The sequence below is a fragment of the Uranotaenia lowii genome, chromosome 1, assembly GCF_029784155.1.
Source record: "Uranotaenia lowii strain MFRU-FL chromosome 1, ASM2978415v1, whole genome shotgun sequence".
Lineage (NCBI taxonomy): Eukaryota > Metazoa > Arthropoda > Insecta > Diptera > Culicidae > Uranotaenia > Uranotaenia lowii.
In genome coordinates this window covers 215,617,685-215,642,244 of record NC_073691.1, presented here as the reverse complement: position 1 = coordinate 215,642,244, position 24,560 = coordinate 215,617,685, and the positions used below count along the sequence as shown (strand labels likewise).

Sequence of the window (24,560 nt, the reverse complement as noted above, 5' to 3'; positions counted from 1 at the left end):
AATGACAATGATGACAAAAATGACAAAAATGACAAAAATGACAAAAATGACAAAAATGACAAAAATGACAAAAATGACAAAAATGACAAAAATGACAAAAATGACAAAAATGACAAAAATGACAAAAATGACAAAAATGACAAAAATGACAAAAATGACAAAAATGACAAAAATGACAAAAATGACGAAAATGACAAAAATGACAAAAATGACCAAAATGACCAAAATGACCAAAATGACCAAAATGACCAAAATGACCAAAATGACCAAAATGACCAAAATGACCAAAATGACCAAAATGACCAAAATGACCAAAATGACAAAAATGACCAAAATGACCAAAATGACCAAAATGACCAAAATGACCAAAATGACCAAAATGACCAAAATGACCAGAATGACCAGAATGACCAAAATGACCAAAATGACAAAAATGACCAAAATGACAAAAATGACCAAAATGACGAAAATGACCAAAATGACCAAAATGACAAAAATGACCAAAATAACTAAAATGACCAAAATGACAAAAATGACCAAAATGACCAAAATGACCAAAATGACAAAAATGACAAAAATGACAAAAATGACAAAAATGACAAAAATGACAAAAATGACAAAAATGACAAAAATGACAAAAATGACAAAAATGACAAAAATGACAAAAATGACAAAAATGACAAAAATGACAAAAATGACAAAAATGACAAAAATGACAAAAATGACAAAAATGACAAAAATGACAAAAATGACAAAAATGACAAAAATGACAAAAATGACAAAAATGACAAAAATGACAAAAATGACAAAAATGACAAAAATGACAAAAATGACAAAAATGACAAAAATGACAAAAATGACAAAAATGACAAAAATGACAAAAATGACAAAAATGACAAAAATGACAAAAATGACAAAAATGACAAAAATGACAAAAATGACAAAAATGACAAAAATGACAAAAATGACAAAAATGACAAAAATGACAAAATGACAAAAATGACCAAAATGACAAAAATGACAAAAATGACAAAAATGAAAAAAATGACAAAAATGACAAAAATGACAAAAATGACAAAAATGACAAAAATGACAAAAATGACAAAAATGACAAAAATGACAAAAATGACAAAAATGACAAAAATGACAAAAATGACAAAAATGACAAAAATGACAAAAAATGACAAAAATGACAAAAATGACAAAAATGATAAAAATGACAAAAATGACAAAAATGACAAAAATGACAAAAATGACAAAAATGACAAAAATGACAAAAATGACAAAAATGACAAAAATGACAAAAATGACAAAAATGACAAAAATGACAAAAATGACAAAAATGACAAAAATGACAAAAATGACAAAAATGACAAAAATGACAAAAATGACAAAAATGACAAAAATGACAAAAATGACAAAAATGACCAAAATGACAAAAATGACCAAAATGACCAAAATGACCAAAATGACCAAAATGACCAAAATGACCAAAATGACCAAAATGACCAAAATGACCAAAATGACCAAAATGACCAAAATGACCAAAATGACCAAAATGACCAAAATGACCAAAATGACCAAAATGACCAGAATGACCAAAATGACCAAAATGACCAAAATGACCAAAATGACCAAAATGACCAAAATGACCAAAATGACCAAAATGACCAAAATGACCAAAATGACCAAAATGACCAAAATGACCAAAATGACCAAAATGACCAAAATGACCAAAATGACCAAAATGACCAAAATGACCAAAATGACCAAAATGACCAAAATGACCAAAATGACCAAAATGACCAAAATGACCAAAATGACAAAAATGACAAAAATGACAAAAATGACAAAAATGACAAAAATGAAAAAAATGACAAAAATGACAAAAATGACAAAAATGACTGTTAATGCAAAAATCAGACTGCAATCCCTAGCGCAATAAAAATAAATTCCATATCGCTGCCGCGCCACACGAGAACGCAAAGCGGAATAGAAAACTATTGTGCCGTCCTTGCCATCGACAGACGGTCAATCGTATACAGTGCAATAAATAGAGAGACAGGGTGGAGTCAGACCGGCTTGTACGTTCGTCGCGTTTATGTTCACCTTGTTTGTCACTGTTTAGTATACTTAGAATAGAGTTAAACTGAAAAAGAACATAGTGTGTTTGATTCAGTGGGGACATTCCGAATCCCAGTCAGTTTTCCGTGTCAACATATGGTCCTTCGATAAGCCGGATGTCGGAAACTCGCTAGTTGTCCGATAACCTGTGATCTGTGATAGTGCTGAATAAAAGACGAAGAAACCAAGCGGTCGTTGAACTGCGACGCGACTTGTGCTGCTTGAGAAAAGCGCCAAACCAATAAGTGATTGAATGCTTGCAAGTCCCCATTGTCTGTCGCGGTTGTCTTATGAAATTCCGCCAAAAACTGGCCGTAATTGTGAAGCGCGACTCAATTGATTTACTCTGTGCGCTGATGTGTTGCTGCTGTTCTACCACCGGTTACTTTGCTGCTGCTAATATTGTTGCTGTTCACGACTAACTGATCCTGATTGATCAATTACTGCTGCTTTGGATCGGCTGAGGATACTCGGATAAGTACAATTTTCTAAAATCATGCATGGTGTTAGGTCTGTGGGTAATTAGAGAGAAATTGGAATCAATATTGCATAGCATGCTTCTGGCAAATGATAGGGTGACTGGTTGAGCCTACAACAAATTACCCTAAGAACAATTTGGGACGGTTGATTTTTTGAATAGTTGAATTTTTACAAATCAGCGAGATAGCATCAAAGTGTTGAGTTTTCGAGTTTAGGCCTGTGTCAGCTATCTTCTTTCAAAAATTGCGAGACGTTGAGTAGATTCGGTCTGTCAAAGTGAAGTGAGAAGTGTTAAGTAGCCTAGTTGGAATTCTACAGTCTAAACCAACACTTCAGTGCAATCATGCCACGTGAACTGCGTGAACTCTATAAAACTGAAAGCAACTTATGCCGTGTTTTCGATTCAGTGCGACATTTCATCAACAGTGCAAAAAACAGTACTTTTTCTCGTGAGCATATCAGTGTTCGGTTAGAACGTTTAAACAGTGCCTACAAAGAATTCCAACTAGTGCGTACAGAAATAGAAATGTTAACCGACCATGTGACCGGCGCAGAAGATGATCCAGAGCAAGAAACGATATTGAGGAACGCAAGAGAAGAAGAAAACGCAAGTATCGCAATGGAGAAAGAGAACGACTATTGCAATTTAAAAGGAGAACTGTTATGTCTTCAGTCCACGATGCTTCCAACGGAAATTGCTAGAATCGAACCGACTTCCAACGCATCTTTAGCTAGAGTGAAATTGCCAGAGATACAACTACCAACTTTTGATGGGAACCTTCACAACTGGGTGTCTTTCCGGGACTCCTTTCTCAGCCTCATCCACTTCAGCAATCAACTGACGGAAATGGACAAATTTTCTTACCTTCGCTCTGCTTTATCTGGAGAAGCCCTTCAAGCTATAATCTCAGTGGACATGAATGCAGCCAACTACGATATCGCCTGGTCAGCTTTGAAATTGCGGTACGAAAATAAAAAGCTGATAGTCAAAACCTACCTCGATACTTTGTTTGAGATAGAGGCAATTGAAGTCGAAAGCTACGAAGATCTTAATAACTTAGTCAGTGGCTTCGAGAAGAATCTTCAAATGCTGGAGAAAATTGGGGAGAAAACCGAAGGCTGGAGTACGTTGTTGGTGCACATGGTCTGTGCTCGCCTTGATCCAACAACTTTAAGACAGTGGGAAACGTTCCACAATTCACGAGAAGTGCCTAAATTCTCAGATTTGATTTGCTTTCTACGAGATCATTGTGGAGTTTTACAAACCATTTCCTACCGAAATCCCTGTGTTGTTGAACACCCGAAAAATCGATTTGGAGTCAGTCACTCTTCCATTCAGTTGTCCAGTAAGTGTCCTTTTTGTGAGGAAGTGTTCCATTCAGCGTTCCAGTGTTCGATGTTTTTAAAGCAGAAAGTTGAAGAACGAACTCATTTAGTTTTCAAAGCCAGATTGTGTTTGAACTGCCTGTCACCCGGTCACATGGCTCGAGTATGCACCAGAGGTTCCTGTCATCACTGCGGTTCGCGTCATCATTCCCTGCTGCACACAGACCCTCAATCCTCCGTCTCGCAATTTCAAAATAGGCCTGAACCATCAAGTTTTCAAACTCCACTACCTCAATCCCAACAAACTATTCCATCACCCCAACCGACAACAAATCAACCCACCAGTCACCCTCCTAGCCCTCAAGCTCCGACATCGTTTCCTGTAATACAATCGCACAACACCTTACTCGACCACACCACAGACCTTTCTGGAATCCAGCACACCATAGCACTTCCCACACAATCCAACAATCGGACGCGTCAAGTTTTACTGTCGACAGCAATTGTATGTGTCCAGGATGATCACGGGAATACGCAGTTTGCCCGAGCATTGCTGGATTCATGCTCGCAATTTTGTTTCATGTCGAAGAGTTTTTGTCAGCGTTTACAACTGAAAAGTTCCCCAGATTCACTCACCGTTCAGGGCATTGGTGGCAGTAGGACTGTTTCACGTAAACAAGTGGTGACTTCAGTCTTTCCACGCTGCTCGTCAATTTCTTCGTTTTGTGCCACCATGAACTTTAATGTACTTCCGAAGCTAACAACCACACTTCCCGCTTACCAATTGAATATGAAAACGTGGAATTTGCCTAAAAACGTCATGCTGGCTGATCCTACATTTTTCGAACCGGGTCAAATCGATATCATTATCGGCGCCGAATTTTTCTTTGACCTGCTTGTCGATGGACGTTTCAAAATATCGAGTGCTGGACCCAATTTACAAAATTCGGTATTTGGTTGGATTATTAACTGGGATGTTCTTGTGTCAAAGGTTTCTCAGCATGCATGGTTCAACTCAATGAGAGTTTTGAGTCTTCACCAGAAAACAGTTCTTCTCAACATGTTTATCAACTCCAAGGTATGGTATCTTGCCTCGATTCTTTCACCAAACTCGCAACACTTGGCAAAGCTCACATCTACTTGTGGGAACTTCCTTTGGAGAGGACACTGTGTACGTGTGCCCATCCAACAGCTAGCACGAAAAGTCGAACAAGGTGGACTTAACTTACATCTACCCGCACTAAAATCTAAATCGCTGCTAACAAGTAGACATTTGATAGAAATCGACGCTATGCCATACTATAGATCGCTGATTTCTAACGCTGGGCCAGCCCCATCTAGCCTACCTGACGTAAAAGCAATAAAACAGACTATTTCTACACTTCCATTACCACTCAGAGATAGACCCACAGCTAATGCAACATACCTACATTTCCTGACTAACACCGACCAACCAAAAGTTGAAAGAAACAACCCGAGCATCAATTGGAAACAAGTTTGGAGGAATGTCTCATCCCGGAAGCTCTCCCCTGGACAGAAAGAAACTCTATATCTGTGGACTAACAAAAAAGCGTTATGCCGTCAACTTCTCTTCACTATCAATCGCGCTGATGATGAGACATGTATGCATTGCAGAACACCCATCGAGACCATTGAACACAAATACCGTGAATGTACTAGTCTCAACGGAGCGTTTGAGCTACTTCAAAGGAAAATATACGAAACCCTCGACAGACAGCGAACACTGAACTTCGAAGAACTAATTCATCCTACTTTGTTAAACATAAATAGACAAAAAAAGTGAAAATTCTGAAATATCTTAGTAGCTACATAAATTTTATAAACGCAAGCAACAATAGTGTAGACATCAATGCTTTAGATTTCCACATGAGTTTAGACATATGAAAATGTAAATAAGTTTCAACAAAATAAAACCACAATTTATTTAAAAAAAAAAAAAAAATATTACTGGTACTATTCCTCGGCAGATGCATAGTTATCGTTCATCGACATTAAGTGCAATGGCAACACATCATACAACCACCCACCGACGATGCAGTCTAAAAGCAGGAAACAATTGCATCCGAGAGCAGCGATGTCGTCCAAATTTACACGCTTGCTGACGATTCACCACTATCGCGAATTGCGTCAGCAATGCGGAAAAATTACTTCAAGATACGGACGATTTGACAACAGCCGATGTATTCGCGTTGATGAAATTCAACTTGAAATCATCAGAAGCACTGTTGTCAACCAGCAAATAATGAAAATGATTAAGTCCACTGAAGTTCATTACTGTCGAGTGTAGTCCTGTTAAGTCCTGTAGAGTCAAGTTAAGTCCCGTGCAGTCCAGTACAGCCGAGAGATATCCAGTGAAGTCCTGTACAATCCAGTTTGTCCCGTGAAGGCCTGTAGAATCCAGTCCCATGATGTCCAATGCTATCCAAAGCAGTCTGTCTCGTCATCGTTAATGTTGCAATGGTGCAACCAGACACAGCAAGTCTGAGCTGAGTTCCGGCAATAAGGCAATCAGGGATGACGCGGTTGCGATCGGACGGGTCGGACCTGTCATCCCACCACTTCCCCTAGTTAAGTATACTTTATGCTTTTCAACCAATACGGGCATTTATCCGTTTTGTCTCACAGGGCCGTGGAGCTGGAACATCTGCAATCATCCATTATCATCATCGTTGCCGAGATTACTGTACCTGAAGTTATAATCGAACCGTCAGCAAAAAATCTTGGTCTGTTCTTCGTTTAAGAAATTTTTGTGTATCTGCCGTTGGTTTTTTGAAATTAAGTACTTTCAAGGCGGGCGGTATGTTAATGCAAAAATCAGACTGCAATCCCTAGCGCAATAAAAATAAATTCCATATCGCTGCCGCGCCACACGAGAACGCAAAGCGGAATAGAAAACTATTGTGCCGTCCTTGCCATCGACAGACGGTCAATCGTATACAGTGCAATAAATAGAGAGACAGGGTGGAGTCAGACCGGCTTGTACGTTCGTCGCGTTTATGTTCACCTTGTTTGTCACTGTTTAGTATACTTAGAATAGAGTTAAACTGAAAAAGAACATAGTGTGTTTGATTCAGTGGGGACATTCCGAATCCCAGTCAGTTTTCCGTGTCAACAATGATAAAAATGACAAAAATGACAAAAATGACAAAAATGACAAAAATGACAAAAATGACAAAAATGACAAAAATGACAAAAATGACAAAAATGACAAAAATGACAAAAATGACAAAAATGACAAAAATGACAAAAATGACAAAAATGACAAAAATGACAAAAATGACAAAAATGACAAAAATGACAAAAATGACAAAAATGACAAAAATGACAAAAATGACAAAAATGACAAAAATGACAAAAATGACAAAAATGACAAAAATGACAAAAATGACAAAAATGACAAAAATGACAAAAATGACAAAAATGACAAAAATGACAAAAATGACAAAAATGACAAAAATGACAAAAATGACAAAAATGATAAAAATTACAAAAATTACAAAAATGACAAAAATGACAAAAATGACAAAAATTACAAAAATTACAAAAATGACAAAAATGACAAAAATGACAAAAATGACAAAAATGACAAAAATGACAAAAATGACAAAAATGACAAAAATGACAAAAATGACAAAAATGACCAAAATGACCAAAATGACCAAAAAGACCAAAATGAACAAAATGACCAAAATGACAAAAATGATCAAAATGACCAAAATGACCAAAATGACCAAAATGACCAAAATGACCAAAATGACCAAAATGACCAAAATGACCAAAATGACCAAAATGACCAAAATGACCAAAATGACCAAAATGACCAAAATGACCAAAAGTACCAAAATGACCAAAATGACCAAAATGACCAAAATGACCAAAATGACCAAAATGACCAAAATTACCAAAATTACCAAAATTACCAAAATTACCAAAATTACCAAAATTACCAAAATTACCAAAATGACCAAAATTACCAAAATTACCAAAATGACAAAAATGTCAAAAATGACAAAAATGGCGAAAATGACAAATTGACATAAATGACATAAATGACATAAATGACAAATTGACATAAATGACAAAAATGAAAAAAATGACCAAAATGATCAAAATGATCAAAATGATCAAAATGACCAAAATGATCAAAATGAGCAAAATAACTTAAAAGACTTAAATGATTAATTTAACCAAAATGACCAAAACGGTCAAAATTAACAATATATATCCCAATAACCCAAATGACAAAATTAAATTTTTTTGAATCACCAATAGAACAAAAATGACAAATTCATTGAGAAAATACAAAACTTTCATGCGGCCTCCTGTAGATCTTTTGATGATGCAACAAACAATTGTGACTTAAAGTGTTCTTATACATTTCAAATGCCTAAGTCTGTCAACAACTCAACATTGATAGGATCAACAACAGGTCACCTACCCTCAAAGCCTGTGAAAATTCATCGTAACGTCGAATCTGTTGATCATATTGCTGAGAAAACTCTCAAGCCAAAAAAGATACTATAAAATCGTTTCACGGTCAGTGAACTAGCAAAGCTAGCAGCTGCCCACCACGTCGAGATTCGATCGCATCGCGAAATCTCAATCATGGATGGCCATGATGCATTGTTGCATGAAAGCGCAAATTCTATCCACGAGACACCATGCCCCACTATATAATGTGTTTCCCATTTCTATTGGGCCTACGTTGTTGAAATAGTATAACTTGACCATGTGTCGCCAAATGTTGATTATAGCAAAGGCATGTTTGGACAGCTAATTTTTGATAAGGTGATAAATTTTGATGGATTATTTTTCTTTAGGTGGTTCGTGATGTGCATAATTTTTGACGGAACTCGCAAGGTTTAGAAAGAACCGGCTGAAAATGTAGGCCCTTAACAGCAGTAGTGATAATATGTTCAGTGTCACTGTCATGGTTAATGTTGATGATGTTTCTGAAGTCTTGCACCTTTTGTAGCGTTTCTGATAATTAGCACTAAATAGGTAAACGGAGACAATTCGGTCCAAATCTTCCGGCTGCGGAACTTACCGATGGTGGAATTGGACGACAGGGTCGCTCGTGATGTCAGTCATGTCGATCAGTCGGCCTTTCTTGATGCATTCCGGGTGCTTCCGCAGCATGAGCCAGCCCACGTGGGCATACAGGAAGCCACGGTTGGAGTTATGTGGATCGCCGTCCGTTTCCGAGTACTTGTGATGGATTCGATGATCCCGAACCCAATCGTAGATGGTGTTCTGGCCGGCGATCGAGTAGCAACACATCAGGATGATTCGCAGTGGAAGTTTGGCCTTGTACGCCCGATGGCACCAAAGCCGATGGACGCCAGCCGTTACGCCGAATCCGGCACATCCCCCAACGAAGAGACCTGCGAAAATAAAATATGAAGGCTGTTAGATGTTTTGGATCAAAAATAGACAAACTAGCTTGAATTAAAACGAGAAATCCCACATTTAAAAATAAACGGCCAGAACAGGGCCTACGGTGTGGTGGTTAATGGCCAGAGCCCCATTTGGAATCGTCGCTCGATTGTTGTTTGACCTTGGGCGGCAAGAGCTGAGGAAAACGAATCAAGTCGATCGAAAATTGGTAAACTGCGTGACGAAACTGTAACAAAAGGCTGTCTTGAAAATTGTTTACCGAAAACTGCATCTGACTAATTGGTTTCGGTGTTCAATAACAGATGTCGTTGTCTTTCTTTGTCAGCCATCCAGCAAGATCTTCGGAGAAGGTGTCTAGTGAATCTGACCTACTTGAACAGCTATTGTGAATACTCCTATGTAGCTGCTGCGATTAAAAAGCCGTTTTTGTGGTGTCGTCGCAACAATCGCGCTCAAGCTCAGCCAATGGATGGTTGCTGCTCCAAAGTTGACATCACAAGACGCCCATACTTGCTGTAGGTCGGGAAATGCAGCAGCAGGAAAGTGACAGGTATGAGGGAGACATCGCCGAAAGAGTGACGTAAATGCAAAGATCCGACGACGACAACAACGTGTGGTTGTGACCTTTGAGACTCTCGCGGGCTGTGTATGATTCAACGGACCCAAATTTGGGTTTGGGCTTTGGGAATCTGGCCCCCGGGCAGCAGCAACAACCCCGGTGAAAAGTCGTCAATGTAGAAGACGTGAATGGTTTGCCTTGTTCTTTTTTTCTCTCTCTGTGGCGGATGAAACCAAGTGGTGCGATAATAGCATGACGTATTGCTGCAAGCCGATCCCTGCGCTGCTGATGGTGTGGCTGTCGAAATGATTTTTGAATGTCCAAATTCCTTACGTTTCAAGGTCTGGTCTGGCAAACTGGTTGCTGCTTCAGGTGTGCAACTAACCCTTCGATTTGCCAACCCGTCGTTGATGGTGCGTCAGAGTGCGTGTTGCGGGAATAAATCGAACCTACATACCTAATTGGGTGGCATGTTCCGGGGAATTGCGATCACCTTGGACGATGTCACCCCGAGAGTGCAATTTAGAAAGTGCTGTTTCCATTTTCGTTTCCCCTGTCGGTCGGTTCTAGGAAGACTTAAATTTTCTTTAATCTAGACCGGTATGCGATTTATGGTATCGGTAGGAAAACGGGCGAAGGTTTTCAGAAGGTTTTATCTGTGGTTTGTGCATAAAATTTAACGATAATTTACTTTGTAGATTCTCAAATAAGTTACGCTTTTGAGTTCTCGTGTTATCATGAATTTACGATCTTTAGAACTTTTGAAATTGAGTTTTCATACGTTAATTTATTAGGTACTCGATAGGCACATTTAGAACACGCACCAAGCAGCGGTTCTAAGCCGTTTGATATATAATATCTTTATTAGCGCTCAAGTTAATGCAACCTTTTGGAACACGACCTTTTAACCGTATGTGCTATAGCTAGGTTTAAATTGCAATGTCAATGTCACATTCTTCAAACCTCATCAGAAACCATTTATAAAAATGAAAGTTTAGGCTACTAAGTATCAATTATGTATCATTTAGGTATGGAATAGTGGGGTAACGTGGGTCATGGAGAAACGTGGACCACTCTAAATATCTCTCAGCTGTGTATTGGGATAAAATCCTCAATCCAAATATCATCGTCGTCGCTTTGCGTAAGCATATATTTCTATATATTGTGAACTTATGAACGTATCATATGATTCTTTTATTCAACTAGCTAAAAAAGTAACTTACATAATTAAACAAGCCCCCAAAAATTTCCTCGGTGGAAAATCTACTCTTCATTACAAAAATATGCTCATATGCATATTATTTCAGTTTTGTCTTGTTCTTTCACATGTTAAAGGAATGTTTCATGAATAACCAAAAAGTTACTCAAACGAAACCAAATTGCGAATCTTCTCTTGTGCGGAATCATGGGCCACATAATGTAGGGTATCCTGGGCCACCTTGATTTTGGTGTTTTTATACACAAATTTTTTTTTCATCAAAACTGATCGATAAAGTTTGAACCGTATTTTAGGCTTCCAAAAAACCTTTCATGATTATTTTTATAAAACTTGGCCGGACCGGACTGTTCTCAAATTTAGTATTAAATATCCGGGCAAACCCGTATAAAACCGGGCTAACCCGGATAAAAACCGGGCAATCTGGCAACCTTATTTTAACCACATGAACTATGGACACAATTCTCAAATGTTATTCATTGGTTAAATTCGGGGAATAAGAAGTTCGCAAAACCAAATAAATATCAAATCAAAATTTTGCATTTTTTTTCTTTTTGTTCGGGATTTTCATCCTGATTCATCAATAAAAACAAAAAAAAAATAGCAAGATGAAATACTAGGATAGAAGTGAAAAATGTTTAAGTAAACATGGCTGCAAATAAAAGATATTCTTGATACACTTGAATTCAAAATTCATGTTTCAATGAGTTTATCATTCCTTCCCACCTTTCTGGAGCATTCTGCATCTAAACGAGCAATATAGATTTCAATACAGATATTTGAGATTCTATACAGATTCAAAAGATGGTTTATCTTGAAAATACAGTTTTATGTGGGAATCCTGATAACAAACACACTTGATGGTGTTTGTCATTAACCCTTCATTTCCTGATTTTTTTATTTTTCCTTAAAAATCATTTTAAACAGTTGGAAATGATGAGTACATCAAGAAAAAAATGGTATTTCTTTTAGAGTATTTTAGTCCTTTCGAGGTTGAAACGCTCAAATTTGGAGACACCGTAGTGTGCACTTTTTGGACCCTTATTTTTAGCAAGTGAAGTTATTCTATAATTTCAGCCTAAAATGATATTATCAAAACCAGCATGCAATCAAATTTGAGCTGATTTCCGTTTTTGTGCTTCGAAGCTCAACCAAATTTTAAAGATTTTCGTGTATGTATGGAGGTGTAACAACCGGGGAGAATTGTTAAGGTAGAATCTCGATGCTAATTCGAATTCTTCAGTAAAGTTTAACTTCGTGGAAATTTTGAAACGGTTCAAAATTCGAAGATCAATCAGGCAGTATGATCATCTCCTTTATTTCGATAGAACCGGTTTTGGGAAGACGAGAATGATCTTTCGTTGCATATGCTAATGAAACCACGGCTTGGGCTTGTGTCTAATTTTTAACCTCAATCTGATCAAGCTTGTTTTGGGGTTTTTACCAAGGATTTGAGAAAAAAAAACTATAAAACGTAAAATTTCAGACTCAAATTTATTGATGTTTTAAAATATTAACATTAAACCTATTTTGGTGTTTGGAGACGTAAAAATTTAATAAATTTGAAAAAGAAAGGTGAGTTTTTGGATGGAATTTTGCAAACGGTGACAAATTCCTGCCAGACGGTTTCAGGAAGTTTTTACTAACCTGTTTTGGCTGGAATCTTCACCGAGATTCGAAATGGGTATTAGAATAAGGCAAAAAAAAACAAGTTTTGGATGTTTCTGGATTTCCATCTTGTGGGATGACGCAGTTGTGCTAAATTCTCGAAACGAAATTTCGAAGCTGAGCTTCTCCTACCTTTTTCCAAGTATCGATGCTGAAATGAACCCAGCAGAGAAGACAGCTGCTGCTGATTAAAAATTGTAAATGGAACTGGATTTAGCATTTCCGTACATTTCAAATCCTTTTTTGACGGTAATGCTGATGAGCATTTTAAAATTTGATTTTTGAGCGAAATTTTGATTTTAATGGCAATTCTTATTCTGATTTGGTTTCAAATGCTATAGCTTTAGATTAGTTTCATCTCTTGACCTTTGTCAAAGATTGCCTAATATGAATTTGTTAGAATTTCAATGTCTCATGTGTCTCATATATCTCACTTGTTGTGTGGGGTAGGTCTTCCTCACAGTAACGCATTGGTGGCCATCATCTACTTTTCGATAGAAACTGCAACTCATCCTAATTAAGATTCGTGTTTAATTCATAGGAGGGTCAAAATAAAACCATCGAGCGTGTTGTTAGCCGTGGACATGGTTTTGAGATTAGACCGTTAGTTTGTTATCTGACGACGACGATCGATGACGGTAAATGTTACGTAACTTTTTGAAGTTGACTGAAGGTTTTTAAATAAGATCAAACGCCCGAAAGAATACGTGGGGCATTGGTGCGTGTGAGCAAATCCGCGATTCCAATTAAGGTTGTTAGAATGAAAATTGTACATTAGAAGAAAACTTGAATATAAAGGTTTTACAAGCTTGTACTTATGATGGATTAAAATAATGAATATTCATCTTAATCAAATTAAAGCGACAATTTATCTTCAAAGTGTTTAAATTTCTTACCCCAAGCGTAGGTGGTGGGAGTCGCTTCAATCACGTACATACAGAAGGAAACCACCGCAATTAGGTGAAAGATCCCGATCATGAACACATTATTCCACTTGACCTCGGCATCGAACTTATATCCGAACAAATTCACTAACTTGGTAAGATAATGTCCCAGGGCAGTCTGCGTCCACTTGTTGTAGTTTTGTAAGTAGGCGTTGACATCCTGCTCACTAATGTTCTGATCGTCGTGCATGATCGTTTCATTATTGTTCAGATCATCAATGATGGCCTTTCCTTTGACCATCTTCTGGGCCGAATTGCCCCCAATGAACTGTAAACTGTTCATTAGTCTGGCCGCCATTCTGTCTGCTGATTTGTACTTCCACAACACACGATTTTTCTCGATTTACTTAATTAAGCAATTAATTTACTTCTATGAACTTCTAATAGCTCATTGTTATCATCACTTTGAATCTTCTAGCAGGTTATGCGCTACGTTAACACCCTTATGGAAATAGCAATTCCTCGTTGAACACCTGCACTCTCTAGAACGTGGCTAAACACAAATTTGAAAGCCCAACTCCCACGTGGGTGACCGTTTCGCGTGAGGCTCACTGATCGAATGTGGTCAAAAATCAGCAGTCAAAAATTCAACCTTTCAAATACCCCTCGCGATGGTTTGTGCCTAATCGTTCGTCTAACACAACACAATGACGAACAACACAAGAAACTAAGAAGGCCAGTTTTATCTTAGTACGAGCTTTGAGACAAATCGCGGAGTTGGTCGCGTCCGAAAAGCCAAGCGCCTACTGATCAATCGAGTTGCAAGGCGATTCCTTGATGTAGCTCTCCGATGGAGGCAGGCCAAGGGATTTTGGCAAGCAGCAACCGTTTGAGTGGATTTGTGTTCGTTTCCAATCGAAGGTGGCTGCGAAGATTTGGGGGAAAATAAAATATAAATAAAAAATAAACCAAGCTACTAGGCAGGCGGATGTGACGATTTTTTTTTGGCCGAAACATTTCATCACAAGCACAGTCAACTGGCTTTGTCTCACAGTTTGGCCGGTGTCTTTATTCGATCGTAAGAATTTGATTTTAATTGATTGATGTACTGATTTAGAAGTAACTTTAAGATTTTTCCATGGAATTGGAAATATTGGTTTATCTGTTTTGATAGTTTTACACACTTTTTGATAAATTTTTACTCATCATCTTTTCCGAAAGTATTATTTCTGACACCCCTCTTATGAACTACTCGTGATGTGATCTCGGCTGGCATTGAAAACTGCCAAAACATGTGATGATTTTGTTTTTCCTTCGAGCGGAGGACGATAGATTCGATTTTGATGTGTGCTTTTCAAGTAAGCATTATTTGCCAAAACGACTAACTTTGTTCGGTGTTTTTTTAAAGGTTTTGCTTTGTCTATCTTTGATGATGATGGGTGCAGCTGACAATGAGTTTTTTTTTTGTAACAATTATATAGGGTAAATGTACCCGACGTAGCACCTAAGGCATGGTTGACACTTTTTTTTTTAAACATTCCAACCTTTTTGTTAAATGCATCATTTAGAACATTCTTAAGAGAATTTACACGCTAACTTGCTAAGAGTTCAACAAAAATGTATATTCTTTATTAAACTTTAATAAATGTGAGAAATATACCAGTAGATATAGTACTCACTGCGGTGCACCAATTCCTTGGCCGCGGTACCATTTTTTTGCCGTTTCGATGATCCAATTATTGACCACCAGCAATGTGAAAAAGATCTTTACTAACAATGGAGATGAGTGCTCTCGCAATCCCGGCATACGATTTCTCATGTGTTAAACAGAGAAAGCAATAGCCTTCATTCTAATTTCCCTCCGATTAGCTGTCATTCTTATGGAAATCATCGTGAGAGAAAAGGGCAGGCCCAAGCCCAATAAAATACTTATGCAGTACAGATAAAATCTGAATAAAGCTAATCAATCTAGAATAAATGTTTCAGATGGCATGGACTTATCTAACCCAAGATATTAAGATATTAAGATATGCATTTAAAATTCATTTTGCTTCATTTTGCTCATCTTGATCAAAAGGAGACAGTGAACTTTTTCGCTCCCAATTATTGTGAGTTAATTTTTAATGAGCAATTTATCCTCAACTGCTGGGAGAGCGAGGAGAAATTTTTTCTCTTACGAATTATCACTCTTCTACTGACAGAGCACTGTTGGTGTGTGACTTTGAAAACACTTAACCAGTGCTACGTGTGATCAGTGAAATGAATTGCGATCGTTGATTTCTCAGCTAGTTACTGATAAGCTAATGAAAATTTCTCCTAGCGAGAATAAGATCGGGTGACTGCGTGATTGAAATGCTCTCCAACAAAATACGGGCTGCTTGATCGTTTTAAGTGTTAGAAAGCATATTTTTCCCAGGCGTTTGATAAGGAGATGATAAAAACAGAGCCAAAATCAAGAGATTCGAAGAAGCCTGATTAAAATGCAGAGTTTTTAAAAAGTCCGGTGTTGCCCAGTTGCTAGAACATTGAGGTGAAATATCCGTATTTAGCCCGAATTCATTCACATTATTGGATTATTTTTGAAGAAACTTCAAGTGAGCTATCACAGCTTTTCATTTTTGCCAAATCTTTTGAGAAAATTTGATTAAGATCGAAATAAAGACATATAAATCTAAAATATGACTTGAACGTGGTATTGTACTTTGAGCTTGAGCTTAAGCTTGCTATCAGCTACGGGTCCTGGCCAATGGCATAATGGTTACACTCCGTGATTGGTCCGAGATAATCAACATTGCACAATGAACCAAATGAAAGATTGCTGAGAAGAAGCAATACAATCTCACTGTACAATTTTCAGGATCTCCTACTTTCGAATGAACAAATAACGGCGCCGGCCAAGTCCGTGTTGGCGATAGGAGGAAGGGCTTGTAGGCGATAGGAGGAAGGGAAGTGCAGCACATGTGATGTTTGAGGAGAATGGGGATGTGCTTTGGAAATCACTTTGGTAAGTGATGTGGCCTCTTGAAAACATATGCTCCTTGTCTCCTGGAATACCTAAATTTCCTAATGAAACTCCTGACCACTCCTCCAGAGGCCAACAAAATATACATAAAAGAAATAAATTCAACAGCTGTCAAAAAAATCCGAGAGAGCTTTGAATAACAATCTAGAGACACAAACCAAAGATTATTATTTTTATATATTTTTACTGCACAGCTTATATGATGATGATGACTGTATGATCTTTTGAAATTGTTACTGTGACCAGCAATATGTTCTATTTTTATGAGTTTTTGATGATTCTAATTTTCAGACAGTTACAATTATTTTTGAATGAAATCATTATCTAAGAAATCTTAAATGTTGACCTTTAATACACTGAATTCTAAATAACCTGTTTGTTAAATTCTTTATTCCGAGTTCTGAAGTCGAAAGCGATATTTGTTTACCCAGTTGTGCCGCCTTGGTTTTAATTTTCCATTCAATTAGTAAGTTTTTTTATAACCTTTGTCTTTGTCAACTGCTCTTACGTAGCCCAAGATCTACAGATGTGATTAGTGTCTCCAATTCAAAGGTCAGCTTATATGAACTTCCTTACGTGTGTCTTCCGTCTGTCTGCCTGTTATCGCCTTCATTACCGCATTTCGGTATTCATTTGATTCCTACTTCAAATTGATGCGCCAAAATGTGTCTAGCGTTTCTTTTTATCGTTTCTTGGGTGGGGATCGCGTATCCTAATCCTAGTGCGCATCTTTGCCTTTCGAGTTTGTTGATGTCATCACCCATCGCCAGGAGAGCGGTTTGTTTGAGATTTTACAGGTGGAAATTTAATAGTAAGCATCTTTTCGTGCTTTTGTCGGGTATGCCTAACAGCTTCCTTCGCGGTTTCGTCTTGCGTGTTTTGTTCGCCATTTTGATTTAGATTATCTTTAAGACGGGTCGATCCAAGAGACATTGCTCACTGTTTAAAGTTTTAAAATTTTGACTTTACTTTTTTGTGAGGAATTTTGAATTCCTCAGACAGTTTTCGAAAAGACATGAATTAGAAAATAAAGATCCACCAAACTCTAATATTTGATTATATTTTTTTTTATTTAAAAAATGGTATACTTTAAGTGTTGGAAAAAGTAGACCCGTATTTATTTTGATACCCGACGTTACCCGACGTGGTTTATTGGTCTCATGGTCAAATTCGCACGATTCGATGGTGTTATGATTTGGTATTAAGAGGTTGATTTGATTAAAAAAAGTTTCGTGTATAGGTGTCGCCAGTGTTTTTCGCGATATTAAGAGTGCGTATTGTAAAATAGTTATAACGTATTGAATTAATTGATTGTTTTAAATTAAAATTGTGCATTTCTTCATTTAGATCTAGGTCCGATGCTATGACATTTCAAAGATTGAAATTATATCATTGTTGTACTGTTCTTAAGCTTACGAGTTTCTCAGTTAATAAGCCACTTTTCTCATTGACAGCACTCGGGGTGAACAACAATTACTGTTTGAAATTGATGATAACAATCCTGCCTACGTAATTTTTTATATGCAGTTTAGTGCTGGAAAGTGAACTTTTGGACACTGAAAGCAGTATGAAAAAGTGTTACTTTTTGATACTGTTTTCTCGCTTGCAAAAATACAATATACGATCTACTTGATACGACATCTTCAAGACATTAACATGCTCGTTCACATGCGGCATTTTGTTAAAATTTGCCTCTTATACAGCCCAGCAAACATGTATCATAAATGATAACTTATGTCGTTTACAATGGTGTTGCGAATCGCAATTCTAACTGCATAATAAATAGATCGTATAAAATGTCTTCTGGAGTCAGTTTAAGTCGGATATAATAGAAAGTCCGCCATGTTTGTAAATTTTGAAATGATTTCGCTCCCGCTCGGACTTCAAGTGAGAAAATCATCGTCATGTTCTCTCTGGAACCATCAGAGCATCCAGATGGCTCAGAATGAGATGGAAATTTGAGTAATATTTAATGAGAGAACTGGAAAATATTGTCACTTGTCACTGGAAACGATTTGAAGGCTATGAGAGCAAAATCTTTAGCTCTCTTGCATTCTTCCGATAAGGACGAATAAGGAGTCGGATAGCGCCCAAATGATGTATTTTTCGTTGCTTTAGAAAGATATGAAATTTATGTATGTTTATTGCCTCCACTTTGGTAGCTAAATGCTGTTTTTTTCAACATTCATACGATCATTCTATAATGTATATGGAACGTATATCAAATCAATATAGCTAAAAAAATGTTTGCTGGGAGGTCAACCCAAGGGTTTTCAAAAGATTTTTTGAATTTTCATAAAAATGTGTTTTTTTCAGCACTCGACGTAATGCTAACAATTCGTAATGTTTACGAATCGTGCTGAAAAAAACCAAATTTTTCCAACTTCACTCATTTTACTGGTTGTGCTAAACGTAAAAACTTATGCTTCACAAATAACACACGACGTATTACAGGACACGACACTTTACGTTTTTACTTACGGAAAAAGGAATTAAATTTACCTTTTTTTGTCGACCGGTTTCGGACTCCATGTTGCCCATCTACAGTCGGACATCGTCCTGCACCCAAAATTCAGCCTCTGTGCCAATGGCGTGTAGTCAATTACATAGCATCATTGGTATAAGAAGATAACGCGATCGGTGCTGATTCGATTTGCTCCCACCGGCATTAATCTCCCAAGTTAACCGAATTGCGTATGTCTGAAAGAAACAAAATAAAAATGCTTTCACGTCCCTCCCTATCGCATCACAAGACGAAGAAGGATGGAAATAAATACCGGCCAACACCAGGCAGCCAGCGAACCGAGCACTGTGCGTGTGAATGTAGCAAAAGCAACAACAAAAACATCCTTCTAATTCAATCCCTTCAATTCACCGGCAAACAACCACGGCCGAAAGTGCGTGTGTATGCAGTAAAAGCAACAACAAAAAAAACATTCCTTCAATTCAATTCGCCGGCAAACAACCACGGCTAAGCTGTGCGTGTGTATGTAGCAAAAGCAACAAGAATATATTCCTTCAATTCACCGGCAAACAAGCACCGGCCAAGCTGCCCGGCTTTAGCAGCTGTGTATATGTAGCGTGTGTATGTAATAGCAGGCAGTAAGCAAAGCACAGTTCTCATTCAATGGGTTTCCCGTTTCCTCCACTCCCGTTCCCTTTCCCGTTTCCATCGCAAGACAAATGAATACCTTGAAAGGAGGCCAAACGCCGGGAAGCCACTGTCGTGCGTTTCTTTTGTGATTGATCGGTGGCAGAATGCCTATGACAAATATCCCTCTTCCTGCATGAAGTTCAAATAGTACACTGGTTAAGATGTCGGCCATTTGGTTAGTGATGTGAGTTCGATTCTCCCTACGGGCGCTGTGGTTTATATTTTTATTTTCTTGTTTCTGGGATGAATTATCCAATAGGAACGAAATCCCATAAAATGTTTTTCTTGTTTTGCTTGAATGTAGTGGTCATGCATCATTTTAGTTGGGAGCCGAGTCCTTATGCCAGTTACGGTTTTTCAAACATATCATCTTCGGCACAGTGCACATTTCAGCGCATTATCGGCACAGAGGTGTGCTAAATAGGCATTGGATTTCTGCAACCTCTTCTATGGGTGTGTAGATGGGCAATATCTAGCCCGAAACCGGTCGACAAAAAAAGGTAAATTTAATTCTCTTTTCCGTTAGTAAAAACGTTAAGTGTCGTGTCCTGTAATACGTCGTGTGTTATTTGTGTGTTTTCCAACTTGTTGCATAAATAACTATACTTTGATTCAGTTTGGCTCAGGTCCACAAACGAAACCATACAAAGCAAATGGGGAGCTGAAAGAGCTGGATTTGACAAAAATATTATGAAAATAGCATAAAAAATGTCCCGATTTATTTCTCTTTACGGTATTCAGAGCATACCCACTTTAGCAGAAATCGATTCCAAAACATTTTGTCACCTCTGCCTACATCAACAGTCGTGCAATGCAATTCTGGAAACAAAAAAAAAATCATTTTTCCTCATTATTCATGCGAGAAGCGTCTCGGATGCATTTTTATCTCTGTTATCTGCGGAGTAGAATGGATCATATGACACTAATGAATTCAGATTCGCATTTTCATGCTTAGGCTTGCTGACTCGCCTCGTAGTATCGATCGCTTGAAGACGTCCGCTCCCGAAAATTTTCTTCATCACCTGTATCTTTTGCTTTTTACATCAATTGGTCGGTCTGGCTGGAGAAGTATCTTCAATGCATCTTCTATGTAGGTATTAGATACTATGTTGAAAATAAAAATGAAGAACGTAAGTTTATCATTTTCCAGGATGCATACAAATTTTTGCCATGTTGGTATTAGAAAAAGAAAACATCTAAGGTTGTCCCTCGAAGTTTGACCGAAGCAGAAACCAATGCTAGAAATTTTACCAAATGTATAGACAATTAGCTTTCTGCTTAGCATTTTTTTTGCAAATCAATTTGTGATGTGATATCTTATGAACACCAAAAAGCTTAATCCCTGATTCTATAAGGTGTTGACGCGACTATCCAAAAACAAGTTTCCCCTCTGCCTCCACTCCATGAACACGACGTTATTTCCATGGCGTCAGCAAAAGGCTCATTCTTTCCCCGACAGAGGGAGCTATTTAAAGCCACCCTCCTTCATCAGACGGCCAAGAAACAAGCAAAACAAGTTAGTGCGTCACTTGGACGGCTGGGAGCCGTCTTGTCTACCGGTTCAACCGAGCGCTCGCACACGGGAAGCACTTTTGAATCCATGCCGGAAAACTACTCCTAGTTTTTTCAATAAGTGCCGAATTCGATGAAACAAATGTATTCATGCAAGATGAAGCATTTGTTTGATTACTCTAGTTAACAAAATTTGAGATAAAAGTGAACTTTAGGACCGACCAATATTTTACGTTAAATTAGACGCTGAATCCGATAATGAAATTTAAAAATTAAATCTCGGTAGAACAGTTTTTGAGTTATGCTCAACATATACAATTTAGGAAAAAAATAAAATAAAAAAGTACTTGTACAGGGTGTGCTAGCTAGGGGGAAGTGTTCCTAAATGCGCATATTGCGTAATATGCGCATACAGCCGATTGACGATATAGCTGGAGATTCAGAATACATATCTAATCAGTGCAGTTTGAGGGTAATACGCTTTTGACACATGGCATGAAACATTTTTTATTGTTATATAAAGCCAAAAAAATGAAAAATTCAAACAAGATTTTGGTCAGTTTTTTTAGAATATATTGAACTTTAATTATCGTACGTACAGAACTGTTAACAAAAATGTGAATGGTTTTTCTTTCTTATTCATCTGGAAATCGAAAATTCAACAAATTGAAGCTTTCGGCAAAGTTTAGAATGATAAGATATATGAATAAGAGACAGGTTTTGAATGCCAGGCAGGTTAAGTGCCTATATCAAGAAAAAATAGATTAGTCTAATAAATTTTTTACTTTGTATCATTGAAACATTAAATCTACGCCCAAATCACAACCTTACAGTGAAAAAAAGAGCTAAATACTGATCCGATAAAAATACGATGTGAATTAAATATTACCATGAAAAATGGCCATATGGCATACCTACCTGTTTTCAGGCAAAATAACTAGTAATGTCTAAAAATTTAGCCTTGACGTAAGCTTATCATCCATTTCTACCATTTTAAATTAAATAATATCAAAACATTTCAAGTTTAAATAAAATTTAGCTAAAAACATAAATTTAAACCGGCATTTAAAGCATGGATCACTACAAATCTGGACGCACTATTTATTTTAACCATAGTGCTCCTAGTTGTCGGATCTGGAATGTTTTGGCAGCACTTTGTAGAGGAATGTTTCTTCTACCAGTGCTGAAAATTTCATTACGATTCGTTTTGTTTCAAAAAAGTTACACGTGATGGAAGCCGCGAGATGAAAATAAATTTTGAACACCCACGTTAAAAAACCCGACCACGGGTTCAAAAATCGCGAAATCGTTAAAAATGGTCAAATCAACCGTGTGTAGCGTTCTCAAACGTTTCCGTGAGATGCGTACTATAGATCGGCAGGTTCATACCAAGCGTCATAGTGGAATTAAGGATCGGAAACTGCATTTGAAGGTGTTGAGAACGATCAAGGAAAACACAGGGTAGTCGGACTATGACATTGCCAAGAAATTCAACGCCGACCGGTGCACCGTCAGCAGAATTCGTCTACGCGAAGGAATACGATCCTATCGGACCAGTAAGCAACCAAACCGGACATTGAAGCAGAATTTAGTAGCCAAAGGACGTGCCCGTAAGTTATACAAGAAGATTCCAACGAAGTTCGACGGATGCATCCTCATGGATGACGAAACGTACGTGAAGATGGATTTTGGGCAGCTTTCTGGCCAAAAATTATGTAAAGCCACTGCAGTGGTGCACTGCACTGGTCATGGTGATGTCCCCGGCAACTTCAAATTCGTTTTTGCTGATAAGTTTGCAAGAAAGAGTTTGATCTGGCAAGGTATTTGCAGCTGCGGACGAAAAATTCCGGTTTTTGTGAAAAACAAGACCATGGACTCCGAAATTTACAAGGAGGAATGCCTGAAAAACTTTTTTTTTCGTACATTAGATCTCACAAAGTTTTAAGTTTTCGCCAGATTTGGCAAGCTGCCACTACAGCTAGGAGGTTCTACAGTGGTATTGGGCCAACGGGTGGATTTTGTCGAAAAGGACATCAACCCACCCAACTGCCCTCAATTCCGCTCTATCGAAAAATTTTGGGCAATTGTCAAGCAGAAGATGAAGAAGAATGGTAGGACGACTCGGGAAGCAACAGAGATGAAGAGATTGTGGAACAAAATGGCCGCTGAGGTCAGCGAATAGGGTGTTCAAACTATAATGAGTGACACTTAACCAAAAGTTCGAAAATTCATCAAAACAACATCGGAATATTTTTTTTATTATTTTTCCTTTAAAGTGCAACAAAAACCCTACATTTCAAGTACAAAACATTTTTATTTCGTTTATATAGCTCCGAGATAGACCCGTTTTAATGCGTCCAGATTTGTAGTGATCCATGCTTCAGCCCTCCGGTTTCGGGAGTACTTTCCTTAATATGCGCATTTAGCCCACCTCTTCCCTACATCCGATTTCAACGTCGAATAACTTTGCTGTTTTTCAGCCGATTTCCACAGGTAAACACAATTTCGACACGTCATTGATTTAGTGCTATGAGTCGATACAGACAAATAGAAGGCGCTTAAATTGAAGTGCTTGACATCGAAAACGATAGTTCAATTGTGAAAACTGTGCGTGCTTATCGTATCAATCGTTGTCTCAAAAATTGTGAACTGGTCTGCTTATTCGTTTTTTTAAAGTTCAAATTTTTTTGGGCACATCTAAAAAGGAAAATTCACGCAAGCAAACCGAAGAACATTAATGATTTTTGAGCTAATATACGAGCTCGACGGTGAAATTGGATACTCCCAGATGGAGCACCCTGTACTTAGGTTGAAATATCTTGGATTGCATGAACGATGCAGTTGGCGAACAGTCATTGGAAAATTTATCCGCTACAACTGTGTTCGATGTTTACTCTTGGACTCGAACTCACGGTCATCGGCTTAGGAGGCAACTGACTTGCCAACAGAGCTATTTCACAAGAATTTGAAGTATCTTACTTAAAATTTTTTTACTGAGATATTTTGATAATTATTTTCGGATTCAGCTCCCGATTTTACATTGAAAATGATTTTAAATTAACTTAATTCAAAAATGCAGAAAACTAGTGTTATTAGAGAATTTTGTTCATGGTTACCTGCTATAAACCTGCTATAAAGAAGTTTACCAGTCACTTACTTCACAAAAGTAATTTAAATTTAAATGTTGAAATTGAAAA

General features: G+C 37.6%; 1 protein-coding gene across 2 annotated transcripts in view; it reads right to left on the bottom strand.

Moving 5' to 3' along the window:
- Positions 1–24,560, bottom strand: part of LOC129747685 (acyl-CoA Delta(11) desaturase-like) — a 31,652-nt gene that overhangs the window by 1,890 nt on the left and 5,202 nt on the right. Inside the window, exons 1-2 of one of the 2 annotated variants that reach the window (XM_055742010.1) lie at positions 13,688–14,054; positions 8,999–9,335 (exon numbers count right to left, since the gene is read on the bottom strand). In XM_055742010.1, coding sequence (XP_055597985.1) covers positions 8,999–9,335; positions 13,688–14,033 — 683 coding nt within the window. In that variant the 5' untranslated portion in view covers positions 14,034–14,054. Of the gene's footprint in view, positions 1–8,998; positions 9,336–13,687; positions 14,055–24,560 lie in introns of those variants that run through there. The other variant, XM_055742002.1, reaches the window with a different exon arrangement.